Raw genomic sequence first — 14,843 nt, 5'->3', positions numbered from 1 at the left:
CTCAAAGGTGAGTTTAGAGGTTCCAACTGAACCACTAATGGCAGTGACAGTTCCTGACCAACTTCCCGGTAACGAGGATAACAAAAGCAAAGCTTGGACTTCATCTTCAAATTTAATATCAACAGATAACAAGCGCGATATAATGGTATTGAAACCATTAATGTGTGAGGTAACAGACATACCTTCTTTCATTTTGGTGTTTACTAACTATCTTATTAGAAAGACTTTGTTAGAAGCAGAAGGTTTCTCATACATGTTTGACAAAGCTTTCATCAATCCACATGCAATAGTCTCCTTCACAATGTTAAAGGCCACATTCTTGGCCAGTGTAAATCTGATAACAGCCAAGGCTTTTCTGTCTAGAGCAACCCATTTATTGTCTTCCATCCCTACGGGTTTTATTCCTGTCAAGGTTTGATCCAAGTCTTTCTGACACAGAAGATCCTCGATTTGCATCWTCCACCAACCAAAATCTTGTCCATCAAACTTCTCAATTCTGGTTTTCCGTCCTCAGCCATTATCCCAGACTTTTAGCAACGGCAGCAGCGATGAGCAGCGGCGGCAAACAGTAACGGCGTCGGCAGCAGACAGCGGCGGCGGATGACAGCGGCGGCGGACAGCAGCGGCGGCGGACAGCAGCGGGCGGTAGACGACGGCTAGAGTTTCAGCGATTGAGTGTAACAGATCAAGAACCTAATGCTCTGATACCAGTTGTTAGGTCAAACGTTACACACGCAATACGCACAACCCAAAAACAAGAGAAGAACACAAGAATTTACGTGGTTCACACGATGGGGGCAACTAGGTTTTTCTTTATTTAGGTGCTACAATGTTTACAAGTACAATGAGATTAATATATATAGACAAACATAATTAGGGTTATCTCCTAATCAAGGAAACTAGGGTAGAGACTAGGGTCGGCTCCTTTTGGGCTAGGGCCGGCTCCTTACTTTATGCCTCCTCCCTTTTGTCTAACTTAGTAGGCCGAAGCCTACATTCCAACAACATGAACTTTCAGCCAGGCTACTTCATTCAAGTCTACGGCTTAGGCAAGACATATAAATCGGGGAGTGTCTTGAGTTCTTTGTTTGGTTGCCTGGTGAACAGACTCAAATGCATAAGTATATACTTTAGGAGATTGGGCAATACATATACATCCACCCACCTATACGTATATAACGAGTATGAAGATATATCTCAGGTATTTTGTTTCTTTCTTTTGAAAAATTCATGACACTCATGTATGCCTCCTAAAGTCAGCAAACACGTCAGGAGGTTTATCAACACAACAATCATAGCACAAGGTTGCTCCTCTGCAAGAGTCGATAATGATGTAGGTCAATGTTGCTCTAGCAAAGTCAATATAGTTTGATGTTAATAGGTTTTCTCTTCTTTTGGCCATCGATCTATTTCCATCTTGTTTAAAGAAATTAATGTACTTCTTAAAAATAATTTTTCCAGTGTCAATTTACCCACAATTACAATTTTTAAGTCTTTGCATATTTCGAAACAAGCTCTAATTACTAAAATGAAGGGTAATATATAAATATAAGCAAATAAGACAGTGGGCATAACACCTGCAACCACCCACCCACGTGTATATAGTGGAGAGAGAGAGAGACCTCAGGTATCTTGTTTCTTTCTTCTGATAATTTGCAAAACTCTTGTATGTCTCCCAGAGTCAGTAAACCTATCAAGAGGTTGTTGTCATCAACTATCATAGCACAAGATTGCTTCTCTTCTAGCATCAGCGCCACTACTTCTGTTAGCATGGTGCTCATTAGCACAGTCACATACCGGCTTCTCATGGCTTGTGAGACAAGAAGCTTTTTCGCGATGTATTCTGTATTACCATCAAAACTATATGACACAGGTGAGAGTTCATCAAGGCTTCCTTCTGGTCCTTCCACTGCATGTGGATCATTAGAAGCACATAGGTTTGAGTCACATAAAAATGTGTCGGGTTGTTGGGTTCGCGGTTCTATCTCTTCAAGTAACTTATAGTCCGCACCATCTGTTCTCTTTATCGATCGAGATGTGATCCAGGAAGACAATCCTACAGCGCCTAGAAGTGGTAACACTATCCGGTAGTCCTGAGTAAGCTCAAATAATAGCAAAACTGCAGTAAGAGGGACCTGACAGACCCCAGCAAGAGTAGCGGCCATGCCAACCTGCACAAGACATTCACTCGTGTAAAAATGAACATTAAAGCAAACATCATCTAATTGGAAAGAGCTTAACAAAATGAAGCTTGTTTAAAGGCATATTAGGTTAGGATCAGTGTTGTTAAAGTCCAAAAGGCGCACCATGGTGCAAAGCCACCCCCAAACCAATGTCCTAGGCAAGGTGCACAATCTACAGAAAAGTTCAAATATATGTATATATATATATATATGGAGGTTCAAACAAGAAAGCCACCCTTCTACAAAAACACGAAAACATGTGATACTATATGTAGGCCATCACATGTGATACTATATGGGAGGAAATCAGGGGTGTATGTGCGACTTGTCCCGCGACCTAGGTAACAACCAAAATCGCTGGGCTTTCTAATGCAGTATCACATGTAGTATTGCCATTCTCGCGTTTCCATAAAAGGGTGGTTTTCTCGTTTGAACCCTTCCCTCCCCCTCTCTCTCTCTCTCTCTCTCTATATATATATATATATATATATATATAGAGAGAGAGAGAGAGGCAAGATTCAATTTGCGAGAAGGCAAGAAGTTTCAAGATCACATGTCATAACAGAGTAAGATCACATGTGATACAACATGTCCAAAAGAACACAGGCGGCTTGGTCAATGCAACCAAGGATCGCTGGAAAGGTAGCCCACTCTAACCACAAGGGTGGTGCCTGATTGGTTTGAGCTTGGCTCCAAAGATCAGAAGTACCAGGAGGTCCCAGGTTCAAATCCAAGGAGAAATAGAAATCCCCTTGTGGCCACGGAGGTTCAAATGCGGTGACTCCGGGATATCTGCAAAGCAGGTGGTCGCCCTGGGATTAGTCAGCTCGCATAGCGGGTTGGATATCCAGGTTAATCAGAAGAAGAAAAAAAGGTAACCGACTCTATGGTCAGTCAATGCAACATCTTTGCATCACATGTGATTATGTGTTTTGTATCACATGTAGATCTTGGAAACTCTCGCCTTCGCGTTTGATCATTCCTCTATTCCATGTATATATATATATATATATATATATGCGTGTGTGGGGCCGGTTCAACTAAGAAGGCTAAACATAGTGAGAAGATAAGGGAAGGTTAAGGGAAGATTCATATGTGAATCATTGAAAAATTGGAAAAAAATCTATTTGAAGATGCATATGTGAACCGACGTTACAAATTATTCATATGGGTTCACATATGCATTTTCAAATGGACTTTTTTCAATGATTCACATATAAATCTTCCCTTCTTACCTTCTCACAATATGTAGTCTTCTTATCTAAACCTCCTACTGCATTCGTATGTGTGTGTACGTATATGTATATATACACATGCATTAATAAATGCATTATAAATCAAAATTCAAATTTCAACTAGTAAATTCAATAGTAAATTAGCCCAAAGATTGTGAAAGTTCTTTGTTTCTTTCATCTCTTATATGAGAAACATCAATATCAAACAAGAAAAGCACCTTGTGGTATCGGGTGTATAAGAAAGTAGCCAAATGACATATCCTTAGTTATGATAGTGACAATCCAGACTTGAGCTCCTAACAAAAATTATTGAATTTCCCTTCTATAATCATACAAGTACTCAATCTTTAATGTCAATTCCCTAGCAGCTAATTATTATACTTCACATAAACATTCCATTAGAAGTATGATGTTCATTCAGAGTACAGAATTCTTTAGCGGTCCCCTGATGCTGTGGCATCTTATACTTGTTCATTTCATGCTCACATGGAAATAACCTATTGATGTTGCAACACAGCAGAGAATTAACCAATAAACAAAAAAAATACCGTCATAAAATCAGATTCTTTTTCTTACAGTAGAGAGAATAAGAAAACATCAAACTAAACAAAGGAGGAAGTACGGAGTACAGAAGACAGGTGGGCTGAATGAGGATCCACAGAAAGCAGAAGGAGCAATCTTGCTAGTTGAAGGTTCGCAAGAGATTGACTTGACTTTGGCATTTCTTGTTTGGTAGATGAACTACTGCCAATACGCTAAAATATGTATAGTTTTTTCCTCTTTACCATAAAGGCTTAATCTTTATACAACTAAAGATCCCAACAAAACATCTTTGGATCCAAGTGGAAATAGACCCAAAATTGAACTGCATCTTTTGAGGTTGTAAATTGGTTTTCTATATGTATTGACATGAGAATGTGTAATCACAAAGCAATTCAATTGCTTAAGATTTAAAGTACATATTGCAGATTAATATTCAGATGCTTTGAAGACACAAATGGACAAGTTTTGTTTCGGTTTGCTTTTGTATAGTCTCAGTGGTAGCATGTATCCTAGTTTTATGTGTACCAGAATGGTGGTTTATCTATATTTTTTTAACTAAGATCCATCAAGATATGCTTTGTTTTAAATAAGATTATGTTTTCAACTAAAAGTGTTTCCACTATGTTTTAATATATTTTCTATATTCATGTGTGAATAGTTACAAGGTTTGTAACACCCGTGTGTCTTGGTAAGGAGGCGAACTTGGGGTGTTACATCAAAGAACCTTATGAGACACCGATTTGTCCTGCCAACCAGCTTCAACTCGCAACAGGATCACGTGTCCTCTGGATGTGGTCACTGTCCAACAACCCTTCCCAGCACTAGTTAAAGTATATCAGAAATTCAGGGAGCAACTTGTCATTGTATGGGATGTAAGGGTCATTATATAAAAGCACCTCAGCTATTCTACCATTCCCCGCACAACCAGGGACTTTGTCCCATTCATAGTAGGTTCAAGGGTGATTTGTCAATATGCTTACGTTCAGAGGTTGGCTCTGATTTGATGATGGTCAGCTAATTTCATATTTTTTTTGTTTAAGCCATTGAGGTGATAAGGTTGTAAAGGAAGAAGTTATGGTAGGGACTTGGGATTGCCATTCTAAGTTATGGACCAAGGGTTGGGACCCTAGACAATGTCAAATCAATATCAGATCAGTCATCATTGAATCATCAGCAACTCCATAATCAACAATAGTAAGGTGTAGCTGCATAGTTTTATCACAATACTTGTTTCCAGTTGAAACACAGATGCATTATGTATCTTTTTATGGCCTATGTAATGTAGACATGTGCTATCTAAAATAATTTATATGAATCTTAAGGGAATGATTGTTAAGTGTCGGTGGTTGTGTGGTATTGACCCAAACAAGTCAGGTTAGAGCTATCTGTTTTACATGAACGAACACTATATCTTGGCTAAGACTCCACTAGCAGGTACAATCTATTTAAAGATTCAAGCTAAATGCAGTATGGTTTTTGCATCTAAAAATACCTTAAATGTCTTGAACCATCAGGCATGTAAAATACAGTGATTAATAGATGATCCATCCAAACAACAAATGGCAACATAATCCAGAAACAGCAAGCACAACTTAGTAGAAATTATATAGCCCTCTTGCATCTACAATTTTCGATTATTATCTTTCTCTTATCATATAGTAACAAAAAATATATACCAGGCCATATGCTTGTGGTGATGCAACCTCTATGCCTGAGAGATGAAAGATTGGATTGAGTTGAGAAATCATAAAACTAATAATTTTTCCATACACCATTCCTGTAGCTGCACCAATAAAAAGTGATGGAGCATAGTAGCCTCCTACTAATCCACATGCACGACAAAAAGACGTTGCTGCTATTTTGATTGCTATTAGCTGCAATAATAGATCAACAGAGAGGCCTTTCACTAATGGTCGAGACTCTAAGAGGGTGTCAACATTCTCGAAACCCCAGTACAGAACTTCAGGATATATCAAGGCTATAAGTCCAATAGTAAAACCACCAACTACAGGGAAAACTGCCTTTGGCATGGCAAAGGTCTTCTGAATCTTGTCAGTTACCACCATCATCAACGATGTGCACCAAGAAAAGCTCAATGAAACCAGGCCACAAAAGATACCCAACAGAAGATACAGTGGAAGTTCTGAAACAAAAAGAAGATTTAGGCAACAATTTTACCTAGTAGAAGCAACTTATACAGCTTATACTTGGTATATTTTTCCTTTATTTCATCTTCTTGAAAGATAGGAAAAACCTCACCCAAAGATGAGTAAACCAAGGGAAAGGAGGGGTTCTGCCACACACCTACAGATGCACCCCCAGTAATTCACCTGGAAACCAACAAATGTTAGGATGGAATTCAAGAATTCTAGGATATCATGAGCGAAGGACCAAACCCAGCTGGGCTTATGCTTGTATTTCTCTATGAGAAATAGTCGTTGTCATCAAATAAGAGCAGCAGCACACAGAACAATAAAAAAATATGGTAACGAATAAGAAAGGTAACAACAATACTACAAACTAGCACAAGCTCACTTATATGGTTTCATCCCGATGAGTAGCATGCAAAGGCATGAACCAGCTCACTTATATGGTTTCATGATTATTACTTTTTAGATAAGTCAACTTGCCGGCAAGTGCATAGTGCTTCCAGGGGAATCAATGTAAAAAGAGGGCACGTTTTCAACAAGTTATATTTTGATTTCAGAATGAGGTTTCTTCTGATGGTTTAGGGAAACAAAAAGCATAAGGTGCTGAAGCTACAGATATTAGTGCAATTCCAAATAAGTTTGTGTGGTTGCTAGAATGCCTTGACTTCGGCGTTCAAGAGGAGGTAGTTTTGGAATAGCTGAAGTTACCTTACTAAGCACCTTTTTGAGAATGGTGAAAGGCAGATGCCAAGGTTGCCTTTCTTGTATTGGATGGTTAAGAGCAGTTGAACTTGCTAGTTTAACTAACATAGTAAGTGATGGGAAGGGTGAGTTGTTTAGCAACATTGACATTACCGAAAATTGCATGGTGTAATTGCATTTAATCGTTAGGATCTCAATTAAGCTGACAGATTTAAAAAAAACCACTCTTTTGAGGGATAACATGCTTGTAGCAGGTATCTAATAGTTAACACATGAAACAAAACTGGAAAAGGAAATATACCACTTGGCGAACGGAAATCATAGTCTGGAACAGTAAAGGCAGGTTCAGATCCAAGACCAATTTCTGACACTACAGAGGCTATCACGGCACTAAGAATGACGGTTGAGGTCGTATTCGTCAGTGATAGATATGACTCAGCAGGTGATGGCCATAAGACCGACTCTACAGCAAAAAAACACCCAGCAACAGCAGCATTGAACCCTGTATATATACAACAAAACCTGTACTGTAAGTAATTAATAATATGAGAACATGGTTGATCACTAGCTTCTCCAAGCAGATAAATAGTGGAGGTCACAACTTTAACCCGAATAATATTGGATTGTTCAACCAAAAAACAGAGCCAAAATAGTAACAATGGTTTCCCACTATTCTTGTCCATTTTTTCCTTCTATTAATTTTTTTCCTGATTAAGAACCACAATGATTGAGGTTCAGGTAACAAATTAACACTTTAGATTCATTGAATTTCACTGAGAGACTGCTTAATCTGGTTCATGTAACTAACTGGGAAGGGGTTGGAGGATGACAAAAAGGCTTTTATTCCAAACCACTTTGGGTAGAATAAATAAGCAATCTTTCAGAAATCAATCAAGTGATAAGCCAAGTAGGCTTTGCAACATAAATAGCATCTAAAATGTTTAGCAAACACCGTTTAAATAATCGAGAACTATGGTGACTAAAAACTCGAGTGTTTGAGGAACAATCTGCTTCCAAGATAAACGAAAGTTCACCTCTCGCTGCCATTGAAAGATTATCTTTTGAATCATCAATGTTGAAAGTAGGTGTAGAGTCAAGGGGTTGACAGCACCTTCATCCAAGTCTTTTTTTCTTTCTTTTTGTTGGATGGACACTCTTCAGAGCATTTCTTAGTTATCAGTCATTTGTCTAGTAGGGAGGACATACTGGAATTAACAGAAAAATTAGTATACCCAAGAGAAGGCAATAGCACACTCTCTCTTCTTCCACCCCTAAAAGAGTATCATGGTAGCACTAACAAATCAGAAAATGAGGAAAATGATGATTTGTCATCAACATAAACCCTTGAATGCATAAGCAAGTAGCAGAGGAGAACATCAACAGAGGCATTTATAGCAGATCAAAAGAAAGCACACCAAAGGACTTGGCCTACAGACCATCTAAGACGGTTCACCTAATTATGATTTCCAATGCATCTCATTCTTAGCCTACTCCCTACTAAGTGGGCCTAAAAGCCTTTGTTTCGTTCTTTGTGTTCATGCATTTTCTTACATAGTTCAGATATTTCTTTGTCTATACAGAGGTATATGTCATTTATATGCTCAATGAAGACATATACCCATCCCTTTTGCTCTACATATTTGACGTCACCAAGAATGTTTGGGTTTGTAATGGTTGTTAGGCATGATGAGTGCCGAGTTTGGTTTTTCGATGTGTAATTGCAATTATTCTAGAAAGGTTCACCAAGTTTGGATTCTGATACCAAGTGAATAATCATATGAAGGTGGGAAAATAAAGTATGTGAATTCTAGAGGAGAACCAGGATTAATAATCGACGGTGAGATGGGTTCCTTATATGGTGATGATTTTGGATCTAGTTTTTGTAGTTGCACCTATTATCCTTCAGTGGAAATGTATCTGAAGTTCATGTGGTTATGATACTCCCGAAGGCTTATCCGAATTTCGATACATTGTGGGTTCCTCAATGCACTAGAGCTTATCACCCACCTGACTGGGGGAGAGTGCAAGTGGCACACAGCAGTCGGTCCTCAGGATTGGAGAATCTTTACTGGGTGCTATCTTATCATTACCTATCCTCTAGATATGAAGATCTCTCATATCAATATCACTACAACTAGAAACACATATTAATCAGTTAATTTCAAAATTGAATGTGAAGCGTATGAAATTCATTTGTAGGTCTTGCAAGAGAACACAGAGTTGTAATTTGGTGAAGGGCATCCATCAGGATCATGACAACTGAAAACCTGAAAGAACTTATTATATGCCCAAAGATTCAATATTACGTATTCTATATAATGCGATGAACGACAATGCATTTATGATTTAACAAAATAGATAACAGAAAAGCATCAACCAGATGAAATTCCAGCAGCTGACCCTGCAGCTCTAAGAGAGAGCTCTCTTTGAGCATCTCTGTCAAACAGGGAACCAACTCCCTTAGCCACTGATGCACCAATCTCAACACTTGGACCTTCAGGGCCGAGAGAATTCCCAGTTCCAAGTGTTACAGCAGCGGCTACCGCCTTCAGTATTGGTTTCAAAACAGCTTTTAAGCTATCTGCTGAATTTTCTTCTTTAGGAGCATCCAAAGCACTTCGAAGCATGTTCAACAAGCTTACGACCAATCCTCCACAAGTCGGTATCAGGATTATATGCTCCCACGTGTTCTCATATGGCAACTCTCTCAACCATGAGGCACCTCGAGATGGAATTCCATCCCAACAAAGATCACGAATTTCTTGCACCTAATCAGCAAAAGAACATAACAAAGGTTTTTACATCCTCACTTACTTTTGCTCATCAACAATGTAAAAGAACATAACAAGGGCGGCATTCACATGTGTCAAAAAAAAATTAAATTGAGTAACTGATCCATTTTTCTTTATGTATTATTTTGTTAAAAAAATCCTTCATGTACATGCCTTAGCCCAACTTCTCAACCCGTTTCACAATTGATCTCTGCATGATAGAGATTTTTTCTTAAATAGTATTATAGCAGTTACACCAACTTATGCAAAACTAAGTTTCGTAAATGTACAAAAGCTTTTGTATGTTATCCAGGTCGTTCCTGAGGCATGCGTGATGCACCTGCCTAGGACCCCACAAAAATAGGGGCCCCAGAAGAAAAGTCTAGTATATAGTAGAAGTCCAACAAAATGAAAAAGAGGCCTACAATTTGTTTTAGTACATATAAATAGCTCAAAAAAATTGTTTATAAAAAGAGCTCACAAAGAATTTAGATAACAGGGCCAGAAAATGTATTAGTTAATTACATTGGAGTTTGTTAATTCAATCACATTGTCAGGACCCTTCATTTTCTGCTATTGCCTGCTTGCTTCTATGAGTTCTCTCTTGGTTACCAGGCTAGCTATTGCAATATGGGAATTCGGATAGATATTAAATCTATATAAAGGTATTTTAGTTTTTTAAGTTTCCTTGTTCCCTAATATTGCATTTGGTACGCGGAACGGGACAATACAAGAACTTGTTGTCCTACGTTTGGCGCAACATTAGACTAGGCCTGGCAGGACAGGACCTGAGTGTGGCAAAAAAAATCCATGTCCCAACAAAACAGGTGAAACAAAAATGAGCAAGATGGGAAAATATGGTGAATTACTAAACTACCCATGTCAAATTAAAACCCTAAAACCTTCCATAGTTCTTTCACCCGACTACCTCACTCTCGTTCAGTCCACTCCTGTCCAGTCTCGTTCAGCGTTGTCCTTTTCCATGTACAAAACACAACCTATGTGTATATTGGGGTTTCAATTATCTATGTTAAGTGACCTAACAACTTCACGTTAATGACAATGATTTAAAAAAATTACATTGGGTGGTTAAGAGTAAAGATTTACTCCATGTATGTTCCGATTGTATGATGAAATCAACCCTCAAGTGAGATCCCTTACTCTTAGAGTTCCTCCATCCCTCTTGATACAGTTAAATGGTTATGGGATAAAATTGATAAATCTATCCCATATCACAATTTCGAAATCATTGATATATCGGTTTTGTGGTGGTCAACTGGCCATAACAAGGAAAATAAAACTTGTACCTTTGTACCTTTTTAGGTGTTCAGGAATGTTCATGCTATAAAGTGGGGATAAACTAATGGCCCAATTTTTAATTGAAAGAATCTTATATGTGAGTTACTTATCTATTAATTTTGTTGATTAATGCTCTTGGAGAGGGCAACGTGAGGGTGTGGTAGTAGGATCTGGAAGGCAGATGGATAGCTATGATGTAATATGTGAGTAAGGTTGGTGATATGATGGTAGAGATGCTATAATGTCACAGAGGGAAGCTGGATTGAAAGGAAATACAGTTTCGGTTTGTGGCCTAAAACTGAATTTGTATACTAGTGAAATTGTGGAACTTCCTTGCTATCTCCAAGAAGTTCATTCAAGAAGTTTATAAGAATACTTCGGCAATGGCTACTGTATCATTTCTACAATACTTCAAAAAGAGGTCAAATTTTCGAAGCAAATACATAGGGGATGAAGTTATCAAGGGCTTTAAAAACATAAAATAAAAACCCTCACTTCCCATCATGGGCTTTTTGTTTCTTGTATGTCTAGAATGTACTTTATGTATAAAAACATATTCTCAAATAGCATGGATAGTTCTTTAACTACATTCATAAACAAAATGGAGTATATCATCAGATTACATGCATAACAAAGTAATTGGAAATATAACAAATATTAAAGATAACGATGATAATTAAATTTTAATTGCACCCCTAAATCATTTGGAAGAAGAGGCAGTTTATTCACTATGTCAACATCTAAGAGCCATAAATAAAGGGGATATGAAGATGAACTATGATTGTCTAGCTAATTACCTTTAATTAGAATAGAAGCAGTTTACTGGTAGCGAGAATAGTTAGCAAATAGGAGTGAGACAAAGTTGGAGAATATGAATTAACTTTAAGGTTATTTGCTCTCCATAAATCCATTTGTAGGGATGGTATCCTATGCTCTCAAACATAGCACAAACTGATTTTTCGGGCATATAGTCTGACATTTAGTAAGGCAGCTGAGGTTTATTTACTTCAAAATCCTTTTTTGACTTTTATAGCGATTCAAACCATGGGCAGGAGAATCCATGATCGAAAAATATGGTGAGGTGTTATATGATTTTCATGCAAAATCAGAAGATTTACAGGGGCGCACCACGTTGTTAAAGAGCACAACACAGACGCCAGTGACGAGACCAACAAAACAAGCAGAGATTATGCCGGTGTTTCCTCCTAAGAGGGCAATCTCTTCCTTCAAAACTTCCGACCCTACTTCTGGCTGTTGTGCCTGTTCATAATCACCGAAGTCTTCCTGACCCTGACGCCATTGATCACCCTCAGTAGCCCGGGCTAGAATTATGTTTTCAGGTTTGCCTGCCCCAAAGACCCAAGAAATAGATAGGGGACGAGGATGGAAACATAAACCATTATACCCATTCTGCTTAAAGCCACCGGCGACGCAAAAAAGTGGGAGTGAGAGTGAAGATAAACCGTGATGGCTATACGATGCTTGAAGAACAAGATGGCGAGCAATTGGAACGTAGGATGAGATGGGAGCGCCAGTAGCACGAGCATAGCCACACTCTCTTACGGCCCTCATAATCCAAAAGGTGCTGCCAAAGGCCTTTCCCCAGGAGGGAAAAATCAATGTTTACTTTGCACTTATTCTTTCTTCTCCCAGATAACAGGTGATCTTGTGTTGCACCTGAAAAACAATCAATAATACAAGCTAACAGAACTCAGATAGGAGCAAAAACACATAAAGAATCTAATGGTTCAGAATAATTCAAACTCAACAGAACTCAATCAAACAGGAACTCAGATCGGGCGAATGATGCATATTCTAACAAGGAGAAATCCACCACGTAACCATTTTTTATATTTCCCCGCTTGAATTTATGTACAATAAAAAAAGAAACAAGTTAATGTGTTCGACTAAGAATGAACAGAACTATTCCACATAGGTGCTCAAGAATATTAGGTATCACTGAACACGATTGCATACAGATGCTAACCGGGAGGATTGGTAAAAGAGAGAAACTATGACAATACCTGGCCTCGTGACCAGAAGCAGCAACGACGACACGAGGAGCAATAGATCAGCAGAGACCAAAAACGACAGGGGCGACAGCAGATTGGTGACACGATCAGGAGACACGATTTTGAGGAGGTTTATTTTTAGAGTTAGTTATATTTTTTCTGCATGTGGTTTCATAGAATATACAAATAAGATCCATAATCCTAAAATTTCATGATTAAGGTTTTTAGGGTCTCATTTTTGCTACGAATCTGGTCCATTACCTTAACTTCGGTAAAAAAAACTCCATTAACCCAGAGGTATTCTAGTTTGAGAGAGAGAAGGTACAACAAAAGCCATTAAAATAATATAAGTTTGTCTCTAAATTTCACACCATATTCTTTGAGAAGGTACAACAAAAATGAAGTGTGATGGTTTATAATAGCCACTGTTTCTTGCAAGCAAAAAGAAGGTACAACAAAATTCATTAGATAATTTATTCCTTACCATAATCTTTGAGAAGGTACAACAAAAGTCATTGAATAATGTAAGATTCTCCCTACATTCATACCATATTCTTATAAAAACATAGAACTTCCTCAGAAAACATAGGGAATTGCTTGCTTTAAACCAGAGGAAATGCCAGCAGCAACTTCAAAGCAAGAAAAGGTGGACGTCTGCTTCAACTTCAAGCCCTTCTAGGGTAGGGATAGGGACCATGGATCTAGTGGTACACAGAAGTCATGGGAAAGAGGATGACAGATTCCCATCTTCTTAACTTCAAATAGATGCCATGACAAGAGGCAGGAGTTTACAAATTCAAGGAAACACTAATAGAGACAGTACATTTAATTGATTTCCAGATTCTGGTTCCAGCTTAATTAATAGAGACAATACATTTAAATATAAGATATATTGTGTTCAAAAAATTAAGAAAGTAAAATCCACAACTTTGAAATAAGATTTTTTTTTCTAGAAAATTGAAGTGGCAACATCTTTTTATTCAAACAAAACCACAAGTTTATCCCTCAAAAAACTACAAGTTAGTATCTATAGGTTAAGTTTGTTGAGTTCGATGAAAACTGATCTTCAATTCCTAAGGGCGGATCACATGTTTAGCACATATTGCATCATTATAAGGGTCACCTCAGCAAACGGTTTCATACATAGAGTTGTTTTTGCAAAGGGTTTCATACATAGAGTTTCACCAATAAAGAAAACAGAGAGTTTCATACATAGAATTCCACCCATATAGAAAACAAACGGTTTCACATATAAAGTTCCACCCATATAAAAACAGAGTTTCATGCATAGAGTTCCCACCATATAGAAAACAAAAAGTTTCATACCTGATGGAGCGCCGGCCGCGACTGCTGGAGGAGGGCAGCACCGGCAGCGACTGCAACACCTACAGCAACTGTTAGAGGAAGGCGAGGAGAGGCGGAGATGGATGGATGGAGAGCGACGATCACGACTGGAGACGGAGATGGAGAGGCAGCGCCGGAGCGTCGGGAGCGAAAGAATGGCGATTTTACCTCCTCGAGAATGGACGAGCGACAGAGGAGAGGCGACGTTTGGATTTCAGCCTCTGAATCGGAATCATTGTTTGGCGGAAAAAAAAAACTCAATGATCTCTGAATTATTTTGTAACTGGTGTACTAATTTCATTTTAAATAATTAGTAAAAAATATATTTCATTTTATATGTATTTAAATGTGGTTTAATAATTCTGATTATTTAATTATCTACATCAAATCATTTAACAACTATCAAATAACTCCTAAAACTGATCAATTGTCCTTGTATTTTGTTTTTCTTTTTCAAATTAACTATAATATGACAATACAAATTTTCCGGTATTATTTTTTATTTTCACGAGGTGGTTGTTGAAAATCGGTTTCATAAATAAATCCAAAGTTAGTTCTGTTTTAGTACGATTAACTCTTCCCCTCCCTATCTAGTGAATCCCCG

General features: G+C 38.1%; 1 protein-coding gene across 10 annotated transcripts in view; it reads right to left on the bottom strand.

Moving 5' to 3' along the window:
• Positions 1–14,482, bottom strand: part of LOC112515068 (chloride channel protein CLC-e) — a 23,482-nt gene extending 9,000 nt beyond the window's left edge. Inside the window, exons 1-6 of one of the 10 annotated variants that reach the window (XM_025121696.1) lie at positions 14,222–14,482; positions 12,012–12,560; positions 9,191–9,581; positions 7,115–7,315; positions 5,638–6,104; positions 1,578–2,171 (exon numbers count right to left, since the gene is read on the bottom strand). In XM_025121696.1, the coding sequence (XP_024977464.1) occupies positions 1,578–2,171; positions 5,638–6,104; positions 7,115–7,315; positions 9,191–9,581; positions 12,012–12,455 (2,097 nt within the window). In that variant the 5' untranslated portion in view covers positions 12,456–12,560; positions 14,222–14,482. The other 9 variants (XM_025121700.1, XM_025121703.1, XM_025121701.1 and 6 more) reach the window with 9 other exon arrangements.
• Between the last annotated feature and the right edge of the window lie 361 nt (positions 14,483–14,843).

Source organism: Cynara cardunculus (genome assembly GCF_001531365.2).
Source record: "Cynara cardunculus var. scolymus isolate 2C chromosome LG 7, CcrdV1, whole genome shotgun sequence".
NCBI classification, from domain to species: Eukaryota; Viridiplantae; Streptophyta; class Magnoliopsida; order Asterales; family Asteraceae; genus Cynara; species Cynara cardunculus.
The sequence above is the reverse complement of the archived record's forward strand: the minus strand, read 5'-3'. Positions and strand labels throughout refer to the sequence as shown.